This window comes from Rhea pennata, chromosome 22 (genome assembly GCF_028389875.1).
Source record: "Rhea pennata isolate bPtePen1 chromosome 22, bPtePen1.pri, whole genome shotgun sequence".
NCBI classification, from domain to species: domain Eukaryota; kingdom Metazoa; phylum Chordata; class Aves; order Rheiformes; family Rheidae; genus Rhea; species Rhea pennata.
Genome location: NC_084684.1, coordinates 3885845 through 3907158, shown reverse-complemented (window position 1 = coordinate 3907158; position 21314 = coordinate 3885845). Strand labels below are relative to the sequence as shown.

At 38.1% G+C, this 21314-nt stretch overlaps 1 protein-coding gene across 1 annotated transcript in view; it reads left to right on the top strand.

Annotated features, from left to right (window-relative positions):
• Window positions 1-21314, top strand: part of PEX14 (peroxisomal biogenesis factor 14) — an 80341-nt gene that overhangs the window by 19394 nt on the left and 39633 nt on the right. The window contains exon 3 of the mRNA XM_062593354.1: window positions 19142-19226. Coding sequence (XP_062449338.1) covers window positions 19142-19226 — 85 coding nt within the window. The remainder of the gene's footprint in view (window positions 1-19141; window positions 19227-21314) is intronic.

Genomic DNA, 21314 nt, shown 5'->3' with positions numbered 1-21314 from the left:
TCCGAGGAAATTTGGATATGTATGCTGGCTACTTCTGGGAAGCTGTGGTCTGATTTGTTATTCTGTTCAGGAAGGAGGGAGGTTTTGGTCTTTATTTTTTAAAGTGGATGTAGTGATTGTGGAAGATAGTGAAAAGATAGCTTTGGAGACTTAAATCATCTACACACAAAATTTAAACTGCAAGGTGTGTTTGTAGGAATCTCCAGCAAAATGATATGGAAAGGACACCCTCCACCCCACCCCCAAAGATGAGAGGAAAATTCAGTCTCTAGCCCATTTGATGCTTGACTTTCCTCTGAAGCTGCCAAGAAAGATGCCAATTTTTCCATTTAGCTGACTATTGTATAGACCTTAAAAGGGAAGGTTTTAATGCAGTTGGCTGCTATATAGACTGTTAAAGGGAAGTTATTTATTTTAGCTGGCTGCTGTATGGATTATTACAAGGGCATTCTTTCAGCTGCAGCAGCTATATTGACTAGTAAATGTGCAGGGCTGTATTGCTAGTGGCTGTCATATTGACTGTTACAGAAAAGATCTGTATTTAAGCCATAGCACTGCACTGGGATCTCCCAGGCAGGATATTAATGCTAATTCATCTGCTCACCCCCTGCTGTGAATGTTATTTGTTTAAATCTGTAGAATCCCACAGCGCGTTTATATCCTCACTAGAGTGAGCTTCGCTCCCTGTAATTATTTAACATTATATGCTGATATAAATTGTAACAGTTAAAGAATGGTAATGAGTAGCAAAAAAAACACAAACTTAACCTTAGAAATGGCAGAGTCAGCTCTTATAACAACAGCCAGCAACTTTCACTGTTCTCTGCCTTTTCCCAAGTCCATATGCACAATATTGCGCATACATTATGTGTGTGCTTGTGTGTTCATGCTCACACTGGCAACTGTGCCAGGCAAGGCTGTAATTATGCAGAATGTACTGTGAAACTTATGCACACACTCATAATTACATACAGTGCCTACGTACAGCAAGTTTTATCTCTGCAGTTCAGCTTCTTGATGAGTTGTTCTGATAGGTGATTTGAGTTGGGGCTACCATATTGACAGAAGAAATGAAACCCTTGGATTCTTCTTGCAGGAAATTCATGTCCAAAGGTTAAGCTAAAAGGCCTTTGGGTGTCAGTGTTGCTCTTTGTAGGCTCAGCTGGCAAAGCATTTGTCTGGTAATAAAACCTGGACTTTGAAAGTAGTATTTCTGGCTATAAACATCTAAGACATGTACACATAATTTATATATAAAATGCATGTCCGTGCAACACCATTTATGTGTGGGTGGAGTGAGTGGAAGTAGCTCTATTGTGTGTTAGCTGAATTCTTCACAGTTTCTGTTGTCTGTTACAGCATTTGTGTCCCAAACAGGTGTACAAGATGGGCCACTACTGCTGAACAGCTGTGGTTCTACAGTGGAGGTGACCTGATTCCTGTGTATCATTTGCTTGTGAATATTGTGGGCAATTCTTTTCTATTCAGGAAAATGTTTTTATGGTGTTCACAAAGTGGTTGTAGATGCAACAAAAATTATCTTTGGTTTAGATTTTTGAAGAGCTTTGGAGCTATCTGGCCTAAAAGGTACTCTAGAAATGTGATTTTTTTTAAACTGTTTATCAGAGCTCATTGAAAACAGATTTGCATTAAAACAGTGGATAAATAACAGAAGAAAACTTTCAGTGACTTAAAATGGAGATGATAGAGAAAAGTAATGTAAATAGCAAAGAAAACATATTTTAAAAAGACTTCTTTGTATTATTCTGTTCCTTATTCTGATTTCAGGTAGGGAGTAAAGCTGGCATAAGAGGAGCTGAGCTTGTACTTGATTTGCAGAGTAGCGTGATGGTCGGTTGGGCTGCGTTGGCAGCATGGACCTGTGCCAGACTTCACCACAATTCATACTGTGTCAGTTTAATAAATGCACTACTTAAATTATGAAATTACAAAAGAAAAAAGAGAATGCACTTATTCAGACTCTTAATACATTAAAAATAAGGCATTAAAACACTGCCTTTTTTTTTCCTTCCAGAATCAATAATGAACAGGAAGGGTTGTAGACATTAACAGTCATGGACATTCAAACTCTTATACATAAATTATCTTAGAAAAATGCACATAAGACTTGAATAATGTAAATACATTAATGCATTTAATAATTTAAACATTAAAGCGCATTCAGGAATTCGTGGTAGAGGCTGTTCTGAGATAAGGAACAGTCCTGGAAGTTGTGTGTCCCAAGATCGATTGCTGGTTTCTCCTTGAGAAAACTCTCTGGGGAAGTCAAGCTGTGCAGCTAGAGTGACCGCCTGTCCTGAGGAATCTCAGGATGTTAGCCAGCTCTTTTGCTTTTCACCTGCCTTTTCTTCTTTCCACAGACGTGAATACATACATGCAGAATATCCCACAGATCAGAAGAGGCCAGTGTGCATTTTGCCCTGTCTCTTTTGAATATGTGCTGCCATTTGTTTACAAAATAGGTGAAACAGCTTCCAATAATGAGTGTCTTGACTAAAAGTAAAATATCAACAAATGCTAAAGAAACTGCGTGCAGGTGGCTGCAAGGAAGTTGTACAATATCTGGATTCTGATCTGCTAATTCTGGGAAACAGGAACATGGAGGCTTGAGTACAGACAATGAAATGGGGATCCTGCTCCTCTTGGGCTCTTCATGGACTAGTAGTTCAAACTCCATTCTCAGGTGTTGGTATAACAGTGGCAGTTGGGGAGAGGGAAGCTGTTGGAAATAGTGCTCTCACTTGTATGCTCTCCTCTTCTTGAAACCCTGAAAATCATAAGATTGGCTGCAGTGTAGTGACTAAGTAAGGGCTTTATTATGTTCTTGCTTCTGTGCTCCTCTTTGGATGGAAGGACCTTCAGTACCATAGCAGTATCTAACTGGTACATAAAGGTCCCCATCATGCGAGGCATTTTCGTCAGGACTTTTAGCTGTATCCCTTTTTGCTGATGTTTCCTTTTGGGTCATAGCCTTGCTTTGCCTCTTCTGCAAGGAAGCACACCTGTGCTTTAGAGGTCATTTCCACCATACAGTCCCACTCACAAAGTGGCATGAGGTATCCTGCTTAGGCCTGGATACTGAAATGATGGAACTAATGAGAAGGAGCTTAGCCTGATCTCAAAACGAGAAGAGTTGGATTGGTTAATTAAAGGAGCCTGGCACAGGGCATCTAGTAATTATAGGTGCAAGAAGTCTGAATTTGAAAAGGACTGTGCAGCTGGAGAAGGATAGGGAGGCACCCAGAACTCTGCAGGCTATGGGCAAGAATGCAGCAAAACCAGATCTGGAAATCAGAATCTGGCAGAATTCCTTGGTGAATTCTTATTTATTCATTTTTTTTTTAATGAGGAGCTGAATCTCTTCTTATGCATTTATGTTTTTGCATGCACATGTGTATGTACAATTCTAGTTCCACCCTATGGCTGGGAGGGTGGTTTTATTAAAGACCAGAAGATTGAGAGGCAGATGTTCTAAAAGACATGGGCCTTGCCCTGTAGTGATTTGGAGTAATTAATGTTGACGGTTGCATTGGTTCTATTATCGATGATGCTACTGGGTCTTTATCACCAGTGGCATCTCAACACCTATGAGTCTGTATCACTATAGGGCAGAACTTTTGAAGGGAAAGAGGCTGAGGCCACCCGGACCTGCTGGGAAATTGCTTCTAAACTCTTATGTAGGAGTAGGGTGGGGAATAATGCTATGTCATCACCTTTTCCTCTTTATAGTTAAGTTCCTTAAAGCAGTGTTTCTCAAGCTTAGGTTATGACCCCCAACGGTAGGCAGAAGGCTTCAAAGGAAATCACAAAGTCACTAGCCAGTAAACAGCTTTCTACTTTTAACAGGCTGTCAGGAGTTCTGGTTCTCTTAGTTTGAAGACTTAGCATTTATTTCACTAACTCATTTTCCAGAAGAAACTTGCTGCCCCCTCAGCTGCAGAATGTGGGATGAGCCACCAGGACAGATGAATGCAAAAGGAAGTCAAGCTTGCATAAAGTTTTAGAAGTGTTGTTTTAGCAAATTTTATTTTCCAGGGACAAGCTCTGCAAGTGTTCCCTGAAATGAGTCTATTAACTGTAGGTAAAGAAAGATACAGAGAGTCATTTTGTTCCCAGTGGATTTCTCAGCAAAACCCATTTGGGGAATGTAGGACTGTCTGTGCAAAAAAATAGCATTTGTTCAGTGCTTAGGACTAAACAATGAGGTTAGGAGACTACAGTTCTTCTTTAACCTTACAGCTGACTAGCTCTATACTGGTAGGTGAATCACACTGGAAAACTGAATTCTTGTTCTAAGGGATCCTACCTCAAAAGATGAAAAGCACTGTTTTTGTCAAACTATAAAAGAAGATAGTCCAGGCAATAGAGAAAAAAACTGCTTTGAGGGTTTGACTTGTGTACTGACCATGTGTAGGTGCTCCTGGGCTGTTTTAAGTATAAAATAAAACACGTTAACTTGAGACACCTTTTTAATACCCTGCAGTGGGCTAAAGGGAATGCTCACAGTCATTTACACTGGCTCAGTTAATGTGTGGTACCTTTATATTTCTGATCACCTATACAAAGCCAAAGCTAAATACCCTCAATTTTCCGTCTCAAGCAGGCAGCACCCCTGCCTAAATGGAATAAATTTTGAGCCTCCCACACCTCAAAGCGAGAAGCATCGCTGGTGGTAGGGAAGAGGTGTGTCTGCTGCACGTGGGAAGCTCCTGCAGGGGATTTTTACATAATCCAGGGACCGCTGAAGATGAACTTGAGTGATGGGATGCTCTGGACGTGGCCTGCAGGGAAAAGGAAGGAGTGGGTGAGGATCTCTGTAGGCTCTCATAGCTTAACGGCCACATTTACTTGAATTTAAGAGGCATAAGCTCTTATAGTAAATTTTACTGCTATATCAGAGCCTGCTTTCTGTTTTTCAAGCTTTGTCTCCATGGGGGGGTATTCCATGTTTTATTCCATTTCACAGCCTGAACTTTTACCCCTACTTAAGAGGATTACACGTGGCAGAGATGTAAGAAGAAAGGGAATCTTGCCACTACCCCACTCCTTTATTTCTATAACTCCACATATATCTGACTATGCTCTCAGAGGGGCCAAACTTTATGCCTTCCAAAACCTTGTTCTGAAATGCTGATTCAAGCCGGTAGCAACTTTAAGACTCCTTGCAGAATAAATGCCTCTTGCTTTCTTCCCTGGCAATGGTGTTTCCTCCCTGATTTATTGTGCTCAGGTCTGCTAACATCTCTTGACTAAACTGGACATCGTGTAATGGTGTGAAGGTCATTTTATATATGCCTTATCCATTTCTGGAGACATGGTGGGAAGATAGGTCATGTAAAGCAGCATATCCTGCTGGGAGAGGGAAGAAGAAAAAGATAGCCTGGCTCTCCTTTTCATAGTCTTTTGTGGTGGGATGAAGGTTTTGACAGCCTAATTCAGCATTTAGACAAAGATGGGAGCCAAGCAGAAAGATTTTCCCCCCACACTCATTTCTTACAGCCCAGCTGTGACAAACTGACAGATAATTAACAAATCAAGACCTCCTATTAGCCTTGTCCCCGATGCATTGAAGCAGCTCCTATGTTGCATGTGTCCTTTAGCAAATGCCTGTACTTTATGGCTACAGAGTAAGACAGTTGGATCAGTTTAGAAAGGCAGAGAGTTCTCTAAGATGTCAATGCATAAATATTTTCAGGAACAGAAGAAGTTGCCTCTAAAAGTAAGTCGGTAAAGGAGAGTAAGTGGGAGAACTGTGCCATGACTGAATGGAAAGCACTGCAATGGTGTAGTATGTTGGCATGGATTATCTTCTAGGAATATAGGATGGAAAGGGATGTATGGAGTTATTGAGTCCCTCTTGTTTTTACAGAAAATGTTGTAAGTTGAATCAGAAATTGTTAGAAAAATTCTTTGTATAGGACTAACTAAGACTGCAAAATTGTGCCAGGAAGCATTGTTTGTGATAGAAACAGGTCTAATATTAAGACTTTAATATTATTCTGAAGGTAATGTGTTGGTGCCCTTTCCTTTCTTCCTCAAGTTATTGAAATTGCATGGATAAACCCCAAGTAAGCCTTATTTTCTTTCTTTTTCTTGACTCATTTGGAGAAGAATAAGGAAGAATGTCAATATCCTTCCAGTTCAAGATGTTAAATACACAGAAGCCATTGGTTCCAGAGCTTAACGTGTGTTAAAGGAGAGAGAGCAACCTAATTGCATCAAAGCCACTCTTAAGTTCATGTATGAGGAGCCCATCAAGCTGAAAGCATTCAGACAGCATCTACTGTTATCAAATCACTCGTGAGTCGAGCTAATTAAAATAGAGCTTCATTTTTCTGAACCATTGTTTGGCAGGAATTCGAAACAGGTCTAACCCAATTTCTGTGTGTTTATGAGCCTTTATTATATCAAAGGTACTTTTCTGTAAATGTACAGGGCAGTGTTAAATGAATTGATCCACACTGTATCACTGTAGATGCACTATGGACTTCCTAATGATTTCTCTTCTAGTTTTTTCTAGGTATACCCTAGAAAGCTTGCTTTGTCCCTTATCATGTCATCTTCTTTTTCTCTTTTCCTTTCTGTCTCACTCTCAAGAAAGTAAATGTCCTTGTATTTCTTTCTTTCATATCCTACTTCTTCACTCTATTGGGATTTTTTGTATTATTAAAACATTTACGCATTTGCTGCCACATGCAAATCCAGAATAATAAAACAGGACTCTTTATACTCCAAACAGGAGCAGGAGGTCTCCCAGCACTAAGATTACCCAGTACTCATTCCTGTTGATCACAAGGGAAGGAGAAGAATGGAGTCTAAATGTTGCTTTGTTGAATGTTTGGTATAGTTTGTTTATTTATTTTTTATTTTAAACATTTTACATTTCATTGTGCAAATTCCAGGTATCACATTCCTCTTTATAATTTGCATACATACACAAAAGTTAAAGAGACATAGAAATTGCTCCCAGAAGGCAGGCTGTACTCTTAGGCAACTAAAAGCTAATTCATGAATATTCTCTGCAGAAAGAGAATACTACACAGAGGACCAGTCATCGGTTCAGTATGTGTGAGCGTGAGTAGCAGCCCAGTGAAATGGTAAAGTCATGAAATAACTGTCTTTCCAATTTCAGATATTTAAAATCCAAATTGTTCATATAATAGTCTTAAATCTTGAATTTGTATCTGAGTAGTCAATTCAATTAAAAAAAAAAGAAGCTAACATTTAGCATTAGGAAAAATCCCTGATAGTGATCTATTAAAACATGAAGTCCTCTCCCTAGAAAAGCAGAAGAGCTTTGGGCTTTTAAAAATAGACTGGAAAAATACAAAAAATAAATAGGAGCAATCATGCAATAGCTAATACAAGAGAAAAGGGGCATTTTGTTTTTTTCTGGACTTTTTGTGCAGTTTGAGAAAGCTTGCTCCTTTAACTGTATTCACATTGTAATGGAATTTCAGGGCATTATATTTTGCATTTCAAGCAGTCAATTCTGAATATGTGTATTCAACTCTTTTGTGTAAAGCTTAAGAGCAGCATTCATAAATTGAATACCGGAAGCACGTGTAACATTTTGCTACCAGCAAAACCTGGTAACATGTTCTGTTAGATGTTCACAGACTTATGAATTATTGTCTCATGCTGTGTGGTTTTAGAGAGATGAAGAAAATTGTTACTCAGAAGTTGGGTCTTCTGTTCCTTGGCAGTGACTCTCTCCTGATTCCACTTTTAAAAGATTAAAGTGAACTTAATGCTGACAAAAAGCAGCAGAGTCACAGTATCCAGAAAGATAAAGCCTCAGAGGGAGAATGGACATTGTACTGCATGCTTTTTCTTTAAGCCTTGGAAAGGAGACCTAACTTAAGGGCACTACTGCTAAGGACTTGATTAATCTCACTGTTTGTTCAGTCTCTGCCTTCTTTTCCTGCAACTACAAAGGTGTGCAGAGGATTACTGCTCTTCCAGCAACTGTATCATCAACCTAGTCAGTTTTCCAGTTGAAGGCCATGATATGATGGCTTTGAGAGAAGAATTTCTGATAGAAGCTAAGCAATAGAGGTACTCTTAAATAGCTAAGTAATTCAAACTTAATTTATGTTCATGTCGTGGTGAGTGCAGACTGAAATGTGGAAAATCTAAGAATGTCTTCATGGGCTTCTCAGCATTTTCTGCATATGCAGTTGTTGCTGATGTTGCTACTGCAGGAGGAAGCTTGCCATTCTACCAACAAACACTCTTTCCTTTTTTGTTTTACAACAACAACAAAGTCAAGCATTTGGTTTCAGGATCCAAAAGCCCAGGAAATGCATCTGTACAGCTCCTCGTCAATTTGGGACCTAATGAAATATAGAAAATACTCAATAAAAGCGTCTTTATTACTTTAAATGTTTAAATGTGGAGTTTTTAGCCATCAGGTTAATGTTTTTGTATCATTTTTGATTTGATTGTGAGCACTTTTCCAGGTATCTCTGCCACTTGAGCACTAATTGGATTTCTGCAGATAAACGGTGCTAGCTGCAGCCCTTACCTCACTGCGTTTTTGCTTCATCATTATTTTATTTGTTTTTACAGTAAAGGTTAATAAATCTCAGTATGTTTAAAGTATGAAATGAGGCAGGCAGGCTAAGAACTACAACATGGAGGGATGAAGTTTTATACACTGCTCTCTCAAATCTGAGAGGTCGAAAGAGAAACAGTGTGCCTTTTGTGGTATTTATAATGAACTGTTGGGTATGTTAGTCAGCCAAGTAGCGATCCATAATCCTTAAGATAAAAAGCGTTGATCTCTCCACTAGTTCTCAGACAGAGCTGTAAGGCATTTGAATTGGGTTACCATTGATTTAAGTTGGGAAGAACACTGAGTGGCATGGGTCTGCTTAAAAAGGGATATATGGAATTTATTTAATTTTATTTATTTTTTTAAAGAAAACTTGAAGTCTTTCAGTGCAAGTCCACCTGAGTTCTCTCTGGATTATGAAGAAAGTCAGTATAGAACTTGCTAATATTTTAGAGAAGAGCTAAGTGAATGGCAGATTTTAGTGAAGATTTGGACTACAAATAAATTCTGGTAAGAATTTATCAAAGTCCCAGGCATGTGCTGTCTCACCTATTTGTTCAGGAAAGCCTGTACTACTTACTGTTCTCATGATGTCCTGGGAAGCTGAGCTTGACTTCTTGTCACTGGAAAGCTGCTGCAGTGTGACATGGCAGAGTTTCCAGCCATAGAGGCAGTGTGCAGGCTAGCAGGATTGAAACTGGTGCACTTCAAACACTCCTTCCCAATTTTGGACTTTGTAGGATTAATAAAAATTGATTGAACAGCCTGTACTTAGGCCAAAGCAGCTGTAAAGACTGAATCACCTTTGTTCTGTTACAAAGACAGAAAAATATCTTGTAGCTCCTATGGATCAGATACATAGTCTTGAGCTAGTATGTGCAGCATGATAGACTCAAGCTTTCAGTTGTGCTAGTTCTCTGTGGCAACAATGGACGTTGTGCTAATGCTTTGCTCTAGTACGGACCCAGATTTCAGAGAGGTTGCTGATGGTCTCTGCAGCATTTTTCAAGGTAAAGCCTGCTTTATTTTTCCTGCAGTGAGTAATTGTTTATTAATTTTTCAGCAGGTAAAGAGCATAATTGTAATAGTCTCTGACATGTGCTGACTGCTCCAAGGTTTAAGGAAAACGAGTGCTGTTTTGAACCTCTGATTTTACCGATTTTCCTAGTTTGGAATCAAATTTCTGTGTAGAAGCTAGGCAGGAGCAGCCTGGCTTGAATTTAATTCTCTGCAGAGATAAACCTCTTGGACATTTTGATTTAGTTTACGATGGTGGAATCTTGCTAAAAAGTTTCAGGAGAGAGGAACTGGTGATCAAGACACATGAATTCTAGGTGCGTTCAGGAATGCTATATTGGTTGAGCAGCATCCTGAATTTATCCTTACACCTATATACTTTTTTTTTTTTTTTTAATAGTGCATGTAACACGTGTAAAAAATGCCAAATTGACCCCACTGGGAAAATGAAGACTCCTCTTTCTTTGCAGAGTATTTATGGCATGGAAAGCCACAGTGCAAATATTCCGCACGTTTGTCCTTATATTGTGTTTCACTCCTATTCTGGAGGAAGCATCCTACGAGTTGAAAGGGAAGCATGATTGCTTTTGAAGCTGTTCATGCAGGTTCCTACATATGAAGGACAAATTTTGTGATGTGGACTTCTTTCTTTTCGGAACTGGACAAAGACAAGGGACACAGCTGCTTTTTAATCTATAAATTTATTCCACTAGCAATCCCCATAGACAAGGCAGCTCTGGCCAATCAGATTTCTTGCCCCTTACTTGTTTTTTCCCTTAATGGGGCAATTAACAGCAGGAACAAAGTGCATGGTCTGCTCAGTCTTTATTATTATTTGTGTTGCAATAATTGTCTAGGAGGCCGGTTGTAGGCCAGCACCAGGCACTGTACAAGTACAGAGTAAAAGGATGATTCTTGTCCCAAAGAGCTTTAAGTAAAATATTAAATTTACATAAAGGTCCTCCAGTGTTCTAAGCCTTTCCTCTTTTGCTATTACTTCCCAACTGCTGTGGTTTGCATGATTTATTGTGCACCTGTCACCATTTCCAGCTTCTTTAATGTTTCCAGCATGAAACCTTTTGTTTGCTAGAGTCTGGTGATCTGAGTAGTTTTCTCATCTATGTTCTTGTTCGTTCTCACATTTAAATACTCCTTATAGTAATACCAGACCAGCCCCCGACTTAAACCCTAATTGTGTGGGATTTTTGTCATGGCAAAGAAAACACTTGGTTTCTAAGCTACGTTTCCCATGGTTTAAGAGTTTTATCAAGCGGGGTTCTTGCAATAGCAAGTTCAAAAAATAGTGGCTTACTGATTTTTCTTGTTCATTTGAGTCATTTCTATCTAAAACATCTTTACTCGTAACTCCCCAGATGAGATCTACTTTTGAATCTTTTGAATTAAATCTAAAGCATTGTATTAGTAGAATTTGCCAGTCTCTTGTCTGTGGAATTAGAAGGATCTAAGTAAGTGTGAACAATGATCCCATTTTGTTACATCTCTTTGATTTAGCCTTTTGGAGTCTAACATTCAATAACCATGTTAAGTACTCAAGCACTACTGTTAGATGTGACACAGACTTCCTATGCTTAAGTCATCTTCTGGCTCCCTAGCATGTGAAAGAAGCTCCAGCAGTCCTTATCTCTCCTGTAGTTAAAAATGTGACAGGTTACTACTACAATATTTTTTATTGTCTGCACATGTGAAGCTAATAGAGTAAAAGAGATTTCTTTCAAAAGCTGTGGTAACTGAACTCTTTGTGAGTGGCAATGTGGGGAGAGGAGTGGAAAAGGTGAGAGTTGGGAGATGCTACCATCTACTCCCCTGAAGACTGTTGTCATGCATTTTTATTTTTTTTACTTGTAGAGCCACAGAATGATCTCACAGTTCTTCTGCTGTAGTGAGCATCTCGGACACTGAGTCATTACATTCCTTTGGAGTGATTCAGCTCAACAACTTGACACTTGCATTAATTTTACAGCACAAAGCCTCAGTGATGCCTAAGCTTCCTTGTGTAAGAAGGGAGAAACAAGATGTGTAATTTGGGTACTGTCATGAAGAGTTACAAAGTTGGATTCTCTGTAATCAAAGTTTTAACCTTTCACCTTGTCCCTGGCATCTTTCTCAGGTCCTGTTGAATCAGTTTGTTAACCTGACAATGACACAGTGGCTTCATCCACACTTGGAAGCTAGATGCCTTACCTGCTTGCATGAAAGACTCATCTGATAGTCTGTATATTATCCACAATGGTCCAGTACATTCAGTACTGAGGTTATTGGTTTTTTGTGTTAACAGAACTTCAGTTTGCTGACAGTTGGATTGCAAGCATTATCTCCACTCCTCCTCCCCCCATCTTTGTTCATCTTGCTCTGATACCTTCTTTTGTGGTATTGGTGATTAGAGGAACCTTGCAGCTTAAATTCAGACAAAAGTACAAAAAAGGAGATTTTTATTTTTCATCTAGAAATTAGATCGTATCTTTCCATTCCTTTTCAATAATAAGTTAAAATATTTGAACTCTGGAAAAATATGCCACTCGGTGGTTAAAATTTATTATGGCTGCATTATCAGTTAAGACAGATTTAATTTATTGATCTGCTAATATTTCTTATAAGATATTTTTAAAGCATTTGTTGATTGGCTGTAACAATTTGTGTCAGGTTAAACTTGATGTTACAAAGTCTCATTTGGAGGTGTATTCTCTTCTGAAATTAAAAAAAAAGTACATGAATAGCACACACTGTATGTAAGGAAATAGTTATTTTTTTAGTATATAGAGAGTTTTTTCATTCTTTTTAATTTTTTACTTGTAAGTATTGGTTGAATTAGTGTTATTTCTATAAAAAAGAAAATTTTATAAGAAGGCCACTGTGTTTTAAATTGAGTCAAAAAGAACTTAATATGGCAGAGATATTTCACTTTAAAAGGTGACTACTACACAGATGAAGTTCCTACTTTTCATAAGGGCTTTTACTCCATATATCAATGCATTTTAAGAGAGACTTGGGTCAATAATACCATGCTTTAGAATTCCCTAAATACATATTTACACAATAGACCTTAAAATATATTAGTCTATCATGTCAGCTCCTGTACACTTCTATCAGGGATGTTTTATGTCCTTAACATATAATATAATAAAACTTTATTTTATATGGCATTTTTCGTACAAATTGTATCCTGGACTGCTTTGTGGAGTTAAGTAATACTTTTACGAGCTTAAAATTAAAAAAGCTGAAGGATACAGGAAAATTAAGGGTTATGTATGTAGGAAATACTTGGCTGGACAGTGTGAATCTGGATGGAGATGCCACGGAGATGAAAGAAACTGTAAGTCTGATTTGTGCTATAAGGAAGGATCCCTGGCAATGGTGAGGTTATGTGAGAAAAGACTAGTCTTATGTGAATAAAGAACATGGAAAATCATGCCTTTATGATCAGCTGGAGGAAATGTGAAGTGGCTCCTAGGACAAAGAAGTTGAGAATAAGAACGGTATAGACTGACTTCTTTGTAGTGAAAATAGTAGAAGAGGGGAAATATGCTGAAGGGAAAGAAAGCATCTGAAAGCGTGTCTTTGTAGATAAATTGTTGCAAGAAATTGGTGAGAATGGGATGGCAGTGTACACCTAAGATTTTTCAGCCTCTCCGTTTCTGCTCATTCCAGCGTGCTTAGGGAGTGGCAGGGGTCGCAGCTCAGTGGAGGCTGTCCCTGGAACTAAGTAGGCATGAGAAGATGACATGAAGACAGCTCAGCCTGGATTTTTTTTGGCTTTTATCAAAAAAAATTTTGGTCACCCTGCTAATGTAAATTAAGTAAGACTTTTTTGTATGTGATAATTATAGATAAATGTATTTAAAGTAGATCTGGATTTTTTAGTCTTCAGGAAAAAGACGAAGAGTAATTTTTCCCCCCGTCCCTGTCATGTGTTCATTTTAATGAGCAATTTTAAAAAATTGAAAATAAAAGAGGAAAATGAATAGGTGTTGAACCAGCCTGTGATATGTAAATGCCAACTAGTAATTACCTAAAACCTCAATTTTCTTTCTGTTTCATCTTGCAAAACATTTCATTTCCACTGAGTGAAAACACTTAATTTGGGCTTCCGCGGCTGGTGAAGCCTGCCTCTCAGAACGTGAGCCTCCCCCAGGCCTCGGCTAGGGGGAGTACTGGCTCTGCGCTAGCGCCGATCGCTCCGTGCTGGCCGGCCCAAGGTTATTCCTGCTCTCCTACCCTCGTGGTTTTCCTCAGAGTATTGAATGGATATTCACCTCCCCCTGCTTTGCAATCCTGTTTTGTTTTTGGGAATCTCATTCTTTTAAGTATTAGTGAAAATTTGGAATATAGTGTTTTTACCTTTCATCTGGTTGTTACTGTGATGATGATCTTGAATATTCTTTCTCGTGTCTGAGCTTCTGGGCACTTAGGATTCCCCCCCCCCCTTTTTTTTTATTACCCTTTTTGGTTACTAATCTGCATTCTTTTAGTTTTGGATTCTTAATTTTAGATACAATTTGGAGCTTGTTTCTTCCTTGCCTTTGTTCTTTCTGGTTCTGACTCCTATGAATCTTACTTTAAATTTTATTCATTTTTTTAATTTTGTCTGTTATATGTGGGTTTTTTTTTCTTTTTTAAACTTTTATTTGTAGGAGTTTGAGATCCCCCGAACTTTGCAGGTTTCTAAGTGCTGTTAGAACAGAAACAACTCCTGGGATTCCATCTGGTTTCATAAAAATTTAGATGAAATAAAAGGAGCTTTAAAGTGTTTCCTCCTGACTGACTGACCTGCAGGTGATTCCTTTAGAAGGAACAAGCACTTTCTGTGACCTATAAATTGGGAATTCTGGGGTCCAGAACCCTGAATTTGCATTTGTCTTGAGAGAAGGAAGCTTATATTAGAGAGCATTGCATGTGTAGTGTCCCAGGACCCTGACTCTTAAAGAGCTCTGCCTGGAATCTCAAGGAACAGTGCATCTTTAGTGAGATATATGGCTTCATAATTAGCCCCTTGCATTTTTTTCATGAGTGCTAGCATCAGCGTTCTATGATGTGTTTCCCTGATTAACAGCTGCTTTGCAACTATTTCCTTGTGCCACTGATGACCGTATTTGTCAAGTTAGTCCTGACAGAGCACTGATTTCTTACTAAAATGCAGCATTTCTGTCTGAAGAGGTTTTCTTGTTCATTGCAGTGCCAGGCTTTTAAGTTAGCCCTTGTTAAAATGTAAGTTGGCTTTAGCCTGATGCTTGTTAACAGGATTCTGGGTATCTCCTTTAGAGTAGGAGTGCAGAAACCTTTCACAGACAATTTAATCTTCTGAGGCTTGCAAACATACAGCTGTACACTGGGAGGGTGTTGCTGTAGGCTAATATATTGATCAGTTCCATTTGCCCTATGGCTGTGGCCTTCTGCTCTGGCTAAAATAAGTTGAGTGTTTTGTTGATGCTGCCATATTATTATTTTTTAATACACTGGAAAAAAATTAATTCCAACTTCTTTTACATACGTCATGTATATTGCCAGTGTTGATTGCTTCCGCACATGTAATGTAAACTGTCTGTGCATAGTTCATGGCCTGTGCCGCCTCTGCTTAATGAAAAGAAGTGTTGCATTTAAACAGATACAGATCCACTCAGAAAGACAAAATACCATCCCTTGCAACATATAATTCAGACCCAACCTTTACATCACAGGTCATCTCAAAGTCTCAGTCTATCAACAAATGCTGTTCAGTAATAACCTACAGAGGGTTCCCAGTATTAGGAAATCTATTAGAGCTCTTACTGGCTGCACTCCCAGTGGCTTTTGATTCTCTTTTCCTTGTGGACCTGCGTTACTAAATCCTGTGGAGCTTTAAGTGATGAGGATGATTTCCTCCTCTCCCTCCCCCTTTATTTTTGATCAGAGATTTTTTGAGATTGCAGAAAGTGGGCACTTGCCACTGTGTTTTAAAACTAATTTTTTATTTTTCTGATGCTAATAGCTGAGAAAGTAGTTGAGATCTCTTGAATTAAAATCCTGGAGCTTTGAGCATAATAACAAATAAGTCTGGCTTTACCTTCTCCACTAACACAGGAGGGAGGGAAGTTAGGTATGAGGGACCTTGGCTATGATGTCAAAATGCTGTGCTTTGACCCAGAATTTCGCTGGGTTGCTGCACTCCCCATTGTCTGCCATAAAGTTAGTGTCTCCATTGTATATCTTTGACATTGAGGATGAGTATTTGGCCTGAATTTATGTAATTTGGCCAGACACAAATATAACCGATGAATAGTCACATTCATCTTCTAATTAGAAAATCAAACTATAGTGCAAGATTCTACCCACCACCAATCAGTCAGAAATGTTTATTGTGTATCCTATCACTGCAGGAAAAACACTGATGGGATAGCAAGTTTATGGAATTAACTTGCTTTTAAAAACCAAATACACCATTTTTTGTTAGAAGAAATATGTGACAATGATCTACTGGATACAACTAGTTTGCTGGCCTGTGTGTGTTGGCAGTCTAAGAATCAGAGTGGTGATACAATATACGCTACTTGGCAGTGTCCTAATATTAGAAAAATTTGAATAAGTGTTACAAATGACACAGAAATAGTATGGAACAGTGTTACCAGCTGAATCAGAGTGCTACTTGCAACATTTTTTTTTTCCATCTATCCAAAGGTCTGTGAAGTCTTTTTCTCATTTTCCCCCCTCCCTTTTCTGTCTTTTAAATTAAAGACTGCAGTTGTCCTTGTTTGTGCAAAGAAAACCATCCTTTGTAGGAAAATTTTTGTGTACTGCTTTTTGAAAATCTTGACATGGCCAAAATTGCCTTTTAAGCTGATCGCATATACAAGATGAATTACAAAAAGGAAGAAGTTTCAAGCCAGCCTGTAGGAGGAATGTGTACTTTAGAGGTAAATGCAAACATAAATAAGAGAAACATGGGATTTTTGGGAGGAGTAACTATTCAGAATTGTTTTTTTGTGAAGTTTGCTGTTTCTGCTCATAATCTCATTGTATCTTAAGATTAAACTTTTGTGAATAATGGAGGAAATGGTGGAGGGAAGAGATAAAATAGAAGTTTATTTTGAGGTGAAATTTACTATTGAAATGTTTACATTTTTACAAGGCAGAAATAAGTGTTAGTAAAGAGTTAGAATAAATAAAATGTTAAAAAGGTTAAAATCAGACAATGAAAAATACTGCTTATATTTTACAGGTCTTTTTTGTACTTATAAAATGATAATATTAATGAAAGAATCTGAGAGCTTGCAGAATTTGAGGTCTGCAAGCCTTTTGTGTCTGTGTCGCCAGTTCACTAAATGTGGGAGGGAGTGTTGAAGAGTTCCTGAAGCAACAAACAAGTAATTATTGTTAGAAGGAAAGTGTTTTTGATATGTTCACATATCTGTTTGTCTGCTCATTTGGGCATCGTTCTTATTCAGCATATTATCTTAAGGTTATTAGTCTGTGTACTTTATATTTCTGAATCTGGCCTAGCAATATCAGCACTGTTTAAATGCGTGATTTGCTTGTCACCTGCATTTCAGTCAGAGACAGATCAAGTGCACATAAATGAGACCAAATGTACTTTATGTGGGGTATTCTGCTGTACTATTTCATGGTTCAAAATTACTGAATATAAACTTATGGGAAAAAAAAGAAGGAAAACAAGAAAAAGAAGAGAATGAAAAATATCCCATTCATTATGTTCTCCCAACTTAGGAGTGTGCCAGGACTTTGTCAAATTCCTGTTAAAATAAATATGTCAATTTCTTCTCTCTTCCAAATTCATTTATCATGCTTTTTTAAAAGGTGTTTTCTGCTTTACCTGATGGTTAAATTGGATTCACTCGTTTATGCTGTTCTTTGCTGTATCCCCCATGTTTTTCTTAAATGAATTAGTAATGACAGCATACTCCATCATACCCTCTCTACAGCCACTTTAAGGGAAGCCTGGTGATCTAAACCTTTTAACCTATTAAAGATGATTTTCCCCAATTGAATCAGACCCACCACAGGTGTAATAACTAATCATTTAAACTACACCTGCTATTATGTATTTTTAAGCCATTATGCGTGTTGGATAGATGATAATTCATGTTTATTGCATTGTCCAATGGATCCGTTTTGCCTACACTAGCCTGATTAATGTATTTAAAGAAATAAGAGATGCAATTTAAAAAAAAAAAAATTGATGGAATGCACTGAGGAGTACATTGAAAGTGCCATTAAACCCATCAGAACTTTGCTCTCTGACCAGAAATGCGTATTTGAAGGGTTTGATTCAAACACAAGGTGAAACTTAGTGATTTCAATAGTGATGCCATTTTTTTCCTTCTTTTTCTACTACTATGGAAGTTTTTGAAAACCTATTTGGAACTGAATTCTAGAAACTGTGTTTTAGCTTAAACTCTTCCAAGACCTACAAATACACTTTGTATCTGACACCTATCACTGCTTTAGGAGAATGCATATGCTGCAATTTGGGAAGAAAAAAGGACACTTCTTCCATGTATATGCATGGTTATTTTTAGCAATGGAGGAAGGAAGTGATCTCTCTTAATAGTTCACATGGACGTGTCCATCTCCTAAGTGCTGTTAGCTTCAGGCAAATTATTCGTTCTGATGCCATAATCAAAACAGATGCCTTTGTATAAAGGTAAGGTGAATCAGCTGTTTTTCACCAGTGCAGCAACATATAATATGCAGAGTAATGTAGGAGAGTATGTGGAAAATTGACCTATCACATGAACAAAAAAAATCAATTACCTTTCGCTGGCACTAAATTCCAATTTAAAAAACTAGTGCCATTGTTGTTGTTGGTAATATTGCAAACTTTACACTTTGTTTGGGTACATGGTTTAAGTGCTATGTCACCCTGAAGAAGCACGCAGATGAAGTTAGTCTTTTGACAAAAGCAATCTGATTTCTATCAGAATGAAGCATAAATTAAACCATTCCCCTACACACCTATATTACGAAAAGTGATTTTTTCAGTCAGTGTGGTGCAAAACATGGAATTTTACTTCTTTTCTGGTGATGACAGGCTGAGATTTAGTTGTTGCTTACAGTTAATTAGAACAATGGCAGAAATACCCTTAATCTCCTAGAATTTGCGAGGAGCTTCCAGTCAGAATGGAAGCATTCTTCTGTTCTTAGTAACAGTCCAACTGTTGCAGATCACATGCTATGTTTCAAGATTGTTCTCAAATGTAGGAAACCACCTATATAAGAGTAGCACAGTCTAAATTAAGATAACCTTTAAGAATCTTAATGCAGATTTTCATACAGGTTGAGATGCTGAAAGAGTAATTCAAAGAGAGAATTCTAAGCTGAAATTCTGTAATTGCATTCTCTGGTTAGGGGTGAGCTGCCAACTCTGATCCTCCTTGAAACATTTATCAAAGTTGGATTGATTTCAGTTCCAGACCTCCATGTGTTGTTAGATGTGATGCCTTTGCAGTACAAAATGCATAACAAAATAGGACCATGACCATTCCTAACTTGGTTCTCTTCTCTCTTCTGTTTCTCCGATCCTCTTAACCTCACCAGATTGTGACTGCAGTGAAGTTTTTACAGAATCCCCGAGTCCGCCAAAGTCCACCTGCAAGCAGAAGAGCATTTCTCAAGAAGAAAGGTATGGAGACAAAAATCTGTGGTCTCAGTGATAATGAGGGAGTTTGATTTAGGATTAAAGCGAGAATATATTGGAATGGAAAATTAGATGTTAAAGATAAGGGAGATGGTCTGTTTCAGAAAAAAATATCTGAAGTCTTTGAGAAATAACCACTCTGCTTCCATACTGACTAGAGCAATTTTGTCACTAGATGTGGAACTGTAGAATACAGAGGACGCATTGGAAGTTCTAGGGTTAATTATTATTAGATATTTTTTGAAGTGAGGATAGTTTACAATTATGGACTAGCTGGTCACTTCTAAGCCTTTGTGACATTGACTTTAGAATGACCAGTTTCTGGGTGAAAAGGTCAAATGCTTTAGAGGAGAGCCAAAGATGAAAGAAGAGTGAAGGACTTGGTAAAAGTAAACAAGGTCAGATTAAGGTCAGGCTTGAGGTCAACCTGACTTTCAGGCTGAAATGGTAAACTGCAAACTATGTTTGGCCCCTTTTAATTGCAGGGATTGAACAGATCCTGGCAAATCTAATGTAGCCTCAAATTGATGGAATTGCCTACTGAGATTCCATTTTATTATTGTTATTTCTGATTCATAAGGAAACTAACTTTTTTTTTTCTTTAATATAATTTTTTTAGCCAACAATTTATAGTGCTTTTTCAGGTGAAGTTCATGATACCCTTCTCATCTTTAATGCAAGATGTAAATGCTACAGAGAGTCTTGTCTTGAAGTAAATTATGTGCACTATGGAGCACTTTAAGCAGCTGGAATGACCCTGAAAATACAAACTCCAAAATTGAGAGGGGAGTGACCACTTATACATTGAAGTCATCAGTACTTCAGGGTATGTTGAATTCTATAGCTAAAGGTCTTTAGTTTTGAAAATTAGGGAAGCCCATGAAATATGTATTAGTCTCATTGAGTATATGAACTGTTTATTGAGATGCATGAGACCTAATATTATGAGATGGAGAATTCAAGTATAGGCACAACTCTGCTCATCTTGAACAGCAAAAGATCTAGAAGGCAGATTCATGTTTTCACAGTGCTGTCATGGTAAGTAGTTCACAGGTACATCAGTTTGAATGTGGTCCTCTCACTGCTTATCCTAGTGCCAAATAGCATTCCAACAACACTACTTGTCCTGCCCTGCCATCAGGATGGCATTAAATTTGGAGCCTGTTGGCCGCTGTGCTCCATGAGTTTTTTGTTGAAATATGTGGACCTACAGGGAGTAATTAATCATAAAAGCTTGGGGATTTCAACTCTATCATCGAAGCAATGAAGCAAGGGAAAGCTGAGCCTAAAAGCTGTGCTGATTACCCGGGGTAACCTGATACAAAATCTATTGTTGCCGAGAGATCCTTAGCCCCCAGTATATCGTGCAATATTATAACCTCCTGATCTTCTCCTCTGCTGACAATGACCAGTTATTCCTCATTTTTTCTCTCAACACAGCTGGGTTAGAATTTCATTTGCAGAAGGTATTTAGAGCAATTTAGAGACAAATGTCTGTGGTGTTTGCTCTGCACTTCCCCACCGCAGGCTTTGCTGAACAGTTTTTAGTATCAGGAGCTCCATCTAATCTGTTTAATTTTAATAATTCCCTGACTGGGAGAGGAGGAAGGTTGGGCAGAGAGAAACTGTGGCCTGACTAATACTACTTATGAATTACTTGGCTAATAATTACTGAAGAGCAAAAATGATTCGGTAGAGCTGTTTGTTCCTGTTTGTTAATTTGCTGTACTTCCCTTTGTGATAATTATTTGTTTGAAAACTTAACAGTAAGAGAGGAAGGAGCAGGATCTAGTAGTATCTGTACCCAAGCAGTCATTGGAAATATGGCCATATGGAATCTGACCACTAAGCTTACAGCATGACCTCTGTTTGGTGCTCGAGAGCAGAGAGTACATACTGTCATTGTACCTGTGTGCCTTAACAGATGGAGGCAATTATTCTTGAAGCCTAGATGTTGTGGCTAGTTCAACCCTGGCTAAATGAGGGATTGCATGTTTTTGTAGGCTGTTCCTGCTATACTCTGATATAGAGTCATCATCCCAGTGACAATGTTATCCCCATTTTACAAGTACA